Raw genomic sequence first — 11,619 nt, 5'->3', positions numbered from 1 at the left:
AAATAGTGGCCATGGAAGAGACTGAATTTCTTGCATAATATATGAAATATATGATAAATAGAAACGTATATAATATACCCTCATGTAAATAAAATATTTTCCATGAAAAAAAAAGTTTAGAATTATATAATGTTAAGTACATGTAAATAGTGTATATTCCACTTGTAAAAATATTTTTTCTTAAATAATAAAATATTTAATAAATTGAGTTATGACTAAGTCAGAGTGTTAGTTATATTTTATCAATGGTTGAAGTTATCGATTTCATTTAATTGTTGAAATATTTAATACAATATGCCATTCTGTCTTCTAATACTGACTTAGCCGATTTTAGACGTCATGTAAATTTTTTTAGTAATCTCGGTCGACAGTATATCTTCGATATATCGCCTTAACTTAAGTTTTAATATGTGAACAACTCATCTTAAATATATAAAAATTTGTTTCACTTTAATGTAACGTATTATAGTATTTCTTATTACAGTCTAGTCTCGATAACTTCGCACTCGATAATGCGAAAAAAAAATTCTTTTCCTTTAAAAGAAATTCGTGTTCAGTAATTCTCGATATTTATCGATTTGGATTTCAATGAAAATTTAAAAATAAATTGATCTTGCCATTTCGAATTATCGGGATTCGACTGTCTTATTTTTAATATAAGGCTTCAAAGTGCTCGACAAAAACTGTAAAATTAATTTATTCAAGTGTATTTTTATTTAATTTAAGGTAAGTTTTGTTTTTAAGTACAATTGCAAATACTGAGGTTAACTATATAGTACTTTGATTTACTTTATAATCTAGTATATACTTACACACATATATACATGTATATAGTAATGGAATCATTTCAAATATATACACTTTCGATATGTTTTTATTGTAACTGATTTAACTGGGAAAGCCGAACACCTGACTGACTTGCTTATGCAGCAGCCTAGCTCTTGCATCTTTAAGAGGTGCCGCAGCGGCTGCTGCTGCTGCTGCAGTCTGGCATAAAATGTGCAGTGGGGAAAACTTTATAGCCAAACAAAGAAAATCCTGCACAGACTTTGGCCATATGGCAAATATGGCAGCGCCTTCAACTCCGTCGTCGTCGTCGTCGTCGTCGTCGTCGCTGCACAGACTCCAGAAGTTTTTTGCTTAAATTTTTCAGTTTCTTTTGGCATTTGGTACGGCACAGCAGGCGGAAGGGCGGTGGTTGGGCGGACGGAGTGAAGGCAGGTAGGAGAATGCATTTTTAATGAATCCTGAAAAGGTGAATGTAACCTGGGCAGGTGAGAAAACGAGACCAAAAGGAAATGCAACAGAAAATGTTGCAAAAATTGAAAAGCGCAACTTTGACTTTGCTGTGGGTGGCCAACTGTGCAGCTACATGTGTGTGTTTGTGTGTGCTTGTGTGTGTCTGTATAAGTGTTTGGTTTCTCGTCAGAGCGAACTTCAGCAGGCAGCGGCGCAGGCCAAACTCTTAATTGAATTAAACTTTTTAGCTGCAAAGTGAAAGCAAAGCAAAAGCAAACTAAAAAAAAAAAATAAATATATAAAATAAAAAAAATGTTAACCAATTTTTTCTTGCGTTGTCTTTTTGCATCCTTGCAGCGGTGGGGCATGCTGGTTTTGCCAGCATATTTGTTGCACTGCAAACATCGGGGACGGTCGGAGTGGGCAAACAGCATAAATAGAGTACGCTAATGATAATTGATTGGCCGTAAAATCGCGTGGGCACATTGAAATGTGTTTAAAGTGAATCAAGTCATTGAATTCAATTTGCCTTCAAATTGGTTTTACAGAATTTGTTGCTAACATTGTGAGTGAGTTTAAGTAATTAAAAAATCAAAATTGAGTTTCTGTAGAATATGGTATAATAAAATGTACCTCTATTATTGCTTATTTGCTCATCAATGAAAATATCATATTGTCGGTAGAGATTCTTCGTCATTTTCATTGACTCCATAAAGATATTAGCCTCTGGCTTTGTCTATGGCTGAGTTTCACAACGTTGCATAGCAACGAAATACTAACAGATCCTCACTAAATTTACCAGAAAACATATTTATACGATTTCAATAAGAATTCAAAAATTATGATATCGTCAAATTACTCTTTATTTGCCATTTTCATAAATTTAATTTAATTTATTTATTATTTATTATTATGTAATTTATTTCTGTGTGGCTCTGCTCAGCTCTGTAAAAACGCTTTCTTTCTGCGCTTTGTCTATTTCCCTCTCTCTCTCTCTATCTCTCTCTCTCTGTGTTTCGCCCTCTCTACTTCTCTATTTCTCTGCCTCCCTCTCTCACTCATTCTACCTTATACTTTCTCTCTCTGCATATGCATATCTCCCTCTCTCTATCTCTCTCTCTATCTCTATCTCTCTCATTTTCTCTCTCTTTCTCTCTACAGACAGACTCTCACTCTCTCTCTCACACTCACCCTCTCTGTGACTTTGTCTCGTTCAATCTCTATTTTATTCACTATCCCGGTGTATCACTCTTTACCTACCTTTCATTTCTCTTTCTGTCTCCCTTCTTTCTCTCTATCATTTACTCGCTATATATATTTGTGACTTAAATCAGCTTTACTTAATTCAAAATAAATAATTCAGATAGTATAATTCTATCTGTTCCTATCTTCCTCTATCATTATTAATTTTATTATTTCATATGGAAAACCAAAGGCTTACTAGCTTAACATTGCAGATAAGACCTTGGTCATATTAATATGGAATATAAGTAGATTAAGTCCGACCCCAAGCAGATGTTTTTCAAATGCATTGCAAATGCAATTTCATTTGTAATGTAATGAATTATTGATGGCCACTTTTGCAAGAGCATCGAATATTCAGGCATAACATTAAGGAATATGTTTTCATAATGCGTTTTGCATTTCGCATTTTGCATTTCGTATTTCTATGCAAAAATTGCCACTTTTATTTTATTTATATCCTTTGAAGTGAATTGAATTGATTTTTGGCCATTTCCCAATTTCCCGATTTCCCAATTTGCAGCCGTAAGCCCCACGCGCCCCAAACGTGCTACATTTAATTGAATTTGCACAAAAATTATAAATTCACACAATTGTCCGTTGTGGGGCTTCGTTTTGCGCAATTTCCGCACTTTAAGTGGTATTTTGTGAAATTATTATAAATTATTTATTTGCCGCTTGGGGGCGTCCAACAAAAAAAAAAAAAAAAAAAAAAAAAAAAAAAAAAAAAAACAATAATCAAAACAATGAAATTTGACTGAAAGCAACAAAAACAACAACAACAAGAGTTGAGCAATAACAATGACGCACGAATAGAAAATGTACAAAAATTAACTTGATTTCCGTTTACGAGCATCGAAAATGTAATTTAAATGCGACGAGGAGAAGGTGCAAATTTATATACATAAAAACAAATATATATGTATATATAGATCAACTGACTGCAATTATGGAAAGCGTTTTGGCATATGGAAGTCGTTATAAATTTTAATTAAATTCACGTGGAGCGACAGCAGCTTAGTTCGCGGACCTATGAGGCTGACATATGTGGGCCATAAAACGTCAAGACGGGGCTGACAAATAAATTGAAAAATGTGGAAACTCAATGCGCAGTGCGACAAGCTCAAAATGGGAAACCAGTCAATTTTTATGGCATACTTTTAGGCGGGCAGCAGTTCACAATAAGTACACAAGGTACATAGGTACACACACACAGTCACACATAGAAAGGAAAATGTGTACAAATTCAAATGAATTCAAGTAATCGAAGAGCAGATACTCTGCATAGTAATTTGATAAAATTTATAGATAATGCGAAATTAAATATATATATATTTAAGGAATTTTCTTCAAGCTTAGAAATCGCACATATTTTCAGGTACAATACTTATATATAGTAAATATAACATATAAAACGGCATAACAGCTTCTTACCATGCTCATAAATTTCATATTAATTCATATATTATACGATAAACAGCTCATGAAAAATAAATATAAACAATTTACTTCATGCTTATAACTTTCATATATATTTTTATATTACTATACTACATAGTCATAGGGCATACAAAAACAAACTGAAATGAAAATATTGACGCTAAGGGTGGAAATAAAGTACGCGCAGAAGAGAATTCGGGTGTGAGTACAGCGAATGCTGAGTACGGCAAACGCTGCCCCGCCCACGAAATGTAATAAAAATCATGTAAGCAGATATGTAGCATTCTGAATTTATGGGTCCTCGATGTAAACTTTTGAATGCTAATGGAAGCAAACAGTCAGCAAAAATAAAGAAATAAAAGACTAAAGAAAATGTGAAACTATATGCAGGAGACAGATGGAAAAGAATACAGATGTGTACAATATTTAGCTGGAAGTAAATGTGAAGAGAGAAGTACAACAGAAAATGTATTAAAGATATTTTCTAAATATTAAAAAAAAAAAAAAAAAAAAAAAAAAAAAAACAAATATATATATACTTTTTTTATTATTTATTTTTTTTTTTATTAAAATAACAAAAAACAATTAAATAAATAATTAAAGAATTTTTACTGAACTCTAGAGCTTCTTATAATCTTAAATTTAATTTTATATTAGCTCTAATTTAATCTAATAAATAAATAATCTAAAAGAAATTTGTTTAGTCTATGAGATTTTAATATTGCTTTTTATTTATTTAATTTAAGTGTTTTTATTTATTTAATTATTGATTCTAGAAAAATACGCTTCAACAGGTGTGCAGAAAGCTTAGCTCTGACTTGTTTCTCGCCTGTCATATGTGATATTTTGTTTCTCTAGTGCTTAGCCAGCCATGCCAGAATGATGTGAGCCAAAGGCGAAATAAAATCATAGTCGGTTACAAGGCTTAAATTCCAATGTTCAGTCAATAGCAAATAAAAAAGCGTAAACTATTATTCCGTTCAACTAGAATATTTTTTCAAATCACAAATGTCGACACTGGGGAAGGACCCGGTTGCGGGTCGGTACTCCGCAGCGCGTGGGTTTCGTGACTCGAAAGCAGTTGCAAGTATAGTTCAGCGAATGTCCAGCGCCGTAAGAGATTCATATATGCCCGACGCGAAAGAAGAGGGAACTGAGAGCCGTGATCGGTCGAAGCGCCGTTGTCCACGAAAGCAGCCACACCTGCCGACAAAGCGCGAAATCGAGATAGCCAAGTTCAAGAATATTGACTTCTCGCGCCGTGACTCGGATCCGCTGTTGGCCGTTCAGACGCTCGAGTTTCCGGATGCGAACATCAAGCGGACGGATATCAATAAGCGTGATGCCTGCGGCAGGTCGGTGTGGAACAAGAAGACCGGCAAGGATTTTCTCAGCTCGAGCGTTTCGGGCTTTCGTGATGGCATCTTCACGGTGAACATGAAGCAGCGAAGCTGCACGTCGTCCAGTCTTCCGCCCAAGTCCGTTAAGTCGAAAACGACGCAGGAGTATCGGGATGATTCATCGATCGATTCGGCGGAAATGATTGACTCCCATCACGTGCCGTCGATCCGAGCCAAACACTTCAAGGGCAACCAGTGGAAGAAGCCCTGTGAGGCTAGCTATGTGATTGGTGCTCCACAGCCGCACATTGGACGCTGTCCGGATAACTTTCAGCAGCTGTCGAAATTGGCGCCGGTCCGTCAGAAGTTCTTCCTCACGCAGGATCCGCGCCAGACCCACTGCCTGGCCAATCCCAGTGCACTGCGGCACAAGAAACTAACGGACGATCAGCAATTCAAGCTGATTAGCAAGATGGTCAAGCACGGGGACAACGTGTGCGCCAGCACCGGCTCCGAGTCGTCCGATACGCATATATGCGAGGTCATCGACTTGGAGAATCCCGTCAATTTGGACTTCCAGGGCATGGACTACAAGAACACGTACGAGAAGGACGAGCAGGAGGCACAGAATCAGCAGACCTATTGGCGCGTTGTTCGCTATATGACACGACGACGTACCAAATTGAAAACAGCCACCAAAGTAGAGGCCGAACTGCAGGCTGAACGCTTGGCGATACCTCCGGTGTTTGATACGAAAATCAAGGATGCACCCATCATAGAAGATCCGCCACCGAAGGAGTTTAAGCTGGCCGAGCTCTTCCGCTCGCCCGACAAGCCGGCCAACAAGGCGAAGATCGCCGAGGAGCAGAAGCGTCGCGAGGCCCGCTACAAGGACATCTACTTACGCAACAAGCAGCGCAAAGCCGAGCGGGAGCAGGCGCGCAAGGAAGTCGAGGCAGCCGCTCTGGAAATTCAGGCGCGCACCGTTGCCGAAAAGGACCTGCAGGAGGATGTGGCGAAGATCGACGATGACATCGAGCGCAGTTTCAAGAAGTTTGAGTATATACCGCCAGTGATACGCAAGCGCAAGTTCTTCCCCAAAACGCTGACCGAAACGGAGCGACTGAAGGCGATCATGCACAAGGAGAACTGCGTGCGGCGTGATCTGGCGCGAGTGACGCAGGAGTTCTACCTGGAGCGCACCGGCAAGCTGAAGAAGTTCCCGGAGGCGACGCAGCAACTGCGCTGCGAGGAAAGCATTGACGGCAGCGCCGGCACCACGCCCAGCGAGCAGAGCAGCGACGACGAGGACTACCTGAAGGTGGGCAAAATCGGGGATAAATTCCAGCTGCGCGGCTTTCACTTCAAGCACGGCGATGGGCTGCGCGGCAAGCTGCATCGCCACCAGATCATGGAGGGTCAGCGAACGGTTAAGGGTTGCCTAACGCGCGACGAGTGGCTGAATCAATTGGCGCCCCGCAAGGAGCCCATCAAGCTGGACGTGGAGCGTGGCATTATCAAAGTTCTCGATCCGGATGATCCGAAACTGGATCTGTTCCCGCCCCAGGGTATGACTCTGCACATGCATGACAAGAAGAGCGCCATCAGGGAGTTCATCGACAAGCGCCTGGGTCTCCACTACCATCGTGTGCTGCGCAAGAACCTGAAGCTGGTCAAGCCCAAGCTCAAATATCACGTCAAGAAATTCAATCTCATTCGCTATGTGTTCCCCGAGAAGATCATTGTGCCGGATGCGCCAGATCAGTTGGATGCGGACATGGTTGACGCCTCCAAGGTGGAAACTACCTTGGAGTACCTGGCGCTCAAGAACAAAATGGCAAAGGCGAAGCATCTCAAGACCAAGCTGGCGCGCATGAAATTGCTGGGACTCCCCTGTGTAGAGGCCAAACAGCTGCGCGAGCAATCGCCCTGCGACGTCAAGGAGGAGGAGCTCGATCTGGACTGGGTGCCGCCACCGGAGACTGTTAGAGAGTCTGTGAATACCGCCGGGGACGAAAACGATCCAGAAACTCGTATGAAGGCCGGCCACGACGATGTGCCCATTGATATGCGCGGCAACATGCCAGCGCCTCAGTTCCGAGAGAAAACGCTCCACATACACCCGAGACGACGTCGGAACTATGCCGCCGAGCGTGTCCCATCGGCTCAGTTCAATGATGCCATCCAAAACTCAGGTATGCCCTTGCTCGAAAAGGTAATGCCCGATAATATCAAGTATGCCAATGTGCGAACCCCGAAGCGTCCGTTCACGAAGAAGTTCGAGGCGCGCCACCATCATGACCATTGGGATCCCACCCAGGCGAAGACCGTGCACGTCCACTACCAGACCAAGACGGTCTATCCAAAGATTACGGTGCAAGAGCAGCCCGAAAGGGTTCCGATTGTAAATTTTATCAAGGCGAATCCTCCATGCAAGAAGTATATAGACACCGATCTAACCATATCCAAGTATGATTTCGACAAGATGATCGCTGATCACTTGGCGGCCACACGCGTTGATAGCAAGGATGGAGCCAGAGAAGTTGTGCAGGATCTATGTCGTCCGTATGATTTCGTCTTTCACTCACGTGATCCGGAGGAGTTGGCGAACCTCGACTATCCAGGACGTAAACAGTATCTGGATTTCCTGCGTGAGACCCGCGAGGCTCTGTACGAGACGAAAGATATTGACCCGGAGGAGGAGCGCCTATTGGTTGATCGCAAGGCGGTTGAGGCCGAGCTCGAGGAAGATCTGAAGAGCATTGAGCAATGCCTCACCTCGCTTAGCAGCTCAGAGTGCACAAATCTATCCAAAGACAGCGGCAGCTTCCTAATGTTAGAGGACGACACGAAGATACCATTGGACTATATACGAAAGCCGCTCGTGCCGTTTGAGGAAATGCGTCGATCTCGCTTCCAAGCGGAAGTCATCGATGTCGATGCTGAAGAGGATAATCCCTTCCGCATGCTTCCCTTCTCCGGCCAGCACAAGGAGCAGGCAGCCATGCTGGGTCCCAAGGATTCGTTCTTTACGTTTAGCTCACGTCTGCGCAATGGCTTACGCCTGAGACTGGAGGTTCCCGTGACCAATGTGAGCCAAATGTTGATCGGACCCAAAGGCCGAAAGTACTATGGCTCGGTTATCACCGATCTCGATGAGAACTATATAAATGAGTTAAAAAACCGCGCTACCGTGAAAACGTTTAATTTCAAGACGGGCGTCGAGCTGTTGAAGGTTGCCATGCGTCTCAAGTACGAATCGCTCTTGATTCAGGGCAAAATGGTGCGCACCAAGATCTACGATACACTGAACGAGCGCCACTGGCAGGACATGAAGAACACCAAGCTGCTGTATGAGGGCCTCTTCGCCAAGTGGGAGAAGAAGGAGTACAATGCAGCCATGACGATGGTCTATCAGGTGAAGACCTACTACGAAATAACCGACTCGATGAAGCAGACCTTCCGCGAGCTGGAGCGTGAGCTGACAATGCTCAACATGGACATCGTGTTCATTGAGGGTCACTGGATACGCTGTGTGATGTTGCAGAACTTCCACTATCTGCTGGGCGAGGAGGAGTGGCGGGCCGAGCACGATTGGATCCATCGGGTGCCGGTGAAGAAGCGCAACAAGTTCGGTAGTGACACCGCAGTGCTGGATCAGGCGGACTCCAAGGCGACTCCGGCGGACTCCAAAGCGACTCCGTCGGACTCCAAGGAGAGTCAGGAGGAAGAAGAGGACGAGGATGTAGAGTATGAACTGGAGCCCTACGACCAATCCATTGCAAAGCGTGCCATAGTCAATATACGCGTGCGCGATAAAGATGACGCCTGGGCCATACGGGACTTTTACTATGACGTCTATATGCGTAATCTGCACCCCGTACTGCAGGTATTTCCCAATGCGGAGCACTTCCTGCAAGGCATCGAAAATCTAAAGAACAAGACGTTTATGCTGCTACTGGAAATGCACTACACCCTATCCGTGCACACCGAGCTGCAGGGTAAGTTGGAAACATTCATAGACTGGTGCAACAAGGACCTGAAGGAGAAGCAGGAGTACGTGGCACGGAAGTCTGCCAAAAAATTCTTCATGGAGGATCGTGCCATTGAGATGGAGGCGCGCGTCAGGTACTACCTGGATCAACCGATTCGAGAATCCTTTGCCGACGAGGACTTCAACAAGTATCGCGCCGTAATGGCCGAGGTCTATCGTCGCGTAGTGCCCGCAACGGTGCGCGGCTCCAGCGATGTGATACCCAGTGCCTCCGACATGGTGGCCGCCATCAGTGGCGTGGTCCTGGAGATACTGAGCAAGTTCGAGCACATGGACATTGACAAGGTGCGCGAAGTGGAGACGGCGCTGCGCAAGCGACGCCGCTACCTGGAGAAGCTCTCGGCTCAGGCCTATCAGATTGAGCGTCGCATCGATACAGAAATGAAGAACGTGCGACGCAACCTGGAGCCGCCCTACAAGAAGCCCAAGCGTGTGGGACCTCTCCAGCGCATGTACCTGAGAAAGCGTGTCAAGAAAATCGTGCCCCCTCCCGTGGTCATATCGGAGAACACAAGGAACTTCGTGCGAGCCTTTGCCGAAGATGGCGTCGTCAGCGATGGCTTCACCCAGGACTCTGTTATGGTGCTAGACAATATGCAGGAGCAGATAGTGCCCTTCTATTTCGATCACTTCCTCAAGCTGAACGGCTACACGCCCAACTACAATTTCAAGACGAACATTGAACTGCGCGATGGTCTGGAGATTGACCGTTTCCGTATACGCGAGGTCCTGCCGGACGTCCTCCAGAAGGTTGAGAATTGGGAGAATATGCACAAGAAGATCATGGAGGAAAATATTCAACGCAATCCCAAGATGTACGAGAATGTTAGTTAAATGACTGAATCAACAGAAGGAATTTTAAGCCACTTGCAACAAATTTATAAAGTTAGATAGTTTAAACAGTTAGTAGTTCATTAACGGGCGCTAGGCAATCAATTATATTAAATGAGAATGAGTAAACTAATTAATTACTGTTTTCTTTCATATGCATATCTATGTATTGTATATAATGAATACAATATCTTGACTTTATACCAAGTCTAAATTCTTAATCAGAGTAGTGGATCAACTCCTGCTTCTCTGTAAGTTGCTCTTTTATCTGTTCATATGCATACGTAAGGTCTTAAGTATCTCACTTCTTGATCAATATCAAGATCGCATACACGATCAAAACAACGACATCGCTCAAGTCCTCTCCCTCTGTCAAGATGAACAGCTGACTCAATCTCTGAAACTATAGGAACTACATACTTAATATGTTATATAAAGATCAAAAAGTGTTCTCCCATGAAATAGATTGGACATTTTCTTTACGATATCCGTATATACTTACACGAAAGATTAAATTCAAATCTTTCATATAACTATATATTGTACATATATCGTATACCTCTATTATAGTTCTTTACAAATTTATCCAAGTTCATATTACATCACATTGGTCACTAACTTTTAGAGCATACCCCATTTAAGCTCCCTTCTGTGTTTAGAAACTGGAATTGTTCTTCAGATTAAGTTGTTTTTATATGTGAGAAGTCCATTGAGGTCTTTCAGCTGTCAGGGAAATTTAACATCGGGCAGATCTTTGCAAGATTCTTTAAGATCTTTGCAAAGTTTTCTTCGACTAGAAACTCGGAGTTAATTTCATGCACTCTCCCTCTCTCTCTCTCACTCTCTCTCTCTCTCTCCCTCTTGCAACTTTCAGTGTTACACTTAGTTTTTTACTTGCACTTCAATAATTTCAGCAAGTTTTCCGGAACAGCTTTCACTGAGGCAGCTTTCGCCTCACAGCTGCTGGCTGTCTCTCTCTCTCTCTCCTACTCACTCGCTCTCTCTCTCTCTACTCTGCCTGCCCATTGTCCTCTGCTCAAGTTTGCGCTGCCTTGGTCGTCATTCCCTTTGTTTGACTTGGCAGCAGCTGCATTGGCAATTTTCATTTTCTACCTGATGTCCTACTTCATTGCCACCTGCATTGCCTAGTCTCCCTGAGAGTTTCTTTCCATTCCGACTTTTCTTTTATGCGTTGCTTTTTGTGTTATATTTGCACATAAATCACACAACTTTTCTTAAAATTATTTGCTGCTGCATTTTACCTTTTCCATTTTTTATTTATTTATGCACTGTTTGTTGTCTTCAAACTGCTTCCATATTTTGTAGTCCCTGCAGCTAGGTTGAGTTTTACATTTTATTTCGTAGTGCAATTGTGAGCTGAGAATAGTTTAGAGTATATTCAAGTTCTTGAGTTGTCGTTTAGATCTTGCCATGTATAATTCGCTACAATTTCTATACATGGATCTTCCAATT

At 42.6% G+C, this 11,619-nt stretch overlaps 1 protein-coding gene across 1 annotated transcript; it reads left to right on the top strand.

Moving 5' to 3' along the window:
- The first annotated feature begins 4,772 nt into the window (after positions 1-4,772).
- On the top strand, positions 4,773-10,279 carry LOC108611909 (uncharacterized). The gene has a single exon (XM_018004750.2). The coding sequence runs from the start codon at positions 4,930-4,932 to the stop codon at positions 10,147-10,149; it is 5,220 nt and encodes a 1,739-aa protein (XP_017860239.1). The 5' UTR covers positions 4,773-4,929; the 3' UTR covers positions 10,150-10,279.
- The last annotated feature ends 1,340 nt before the right edge of the window (positions 10,280-11,619 follow it).

The sequence above is a fragment of the Drosophila arizonae genome, chromosome 3 (assembly GCF_054131065.1).
Source record: "Drosophila arizonae isolate 15081-1271.41 chromosome 3, UAZ_ARI_1.0, whole genome shotgun sequence".
NCBI lineage: Eukaryota > Metazoa > Arthropoda > Insecta > Diptera > Drosophilidae > Drosophila > Drosophila arizonae.
This window is presented reverse-complemented; position numbering and strand designations above follow the sequence as displayed.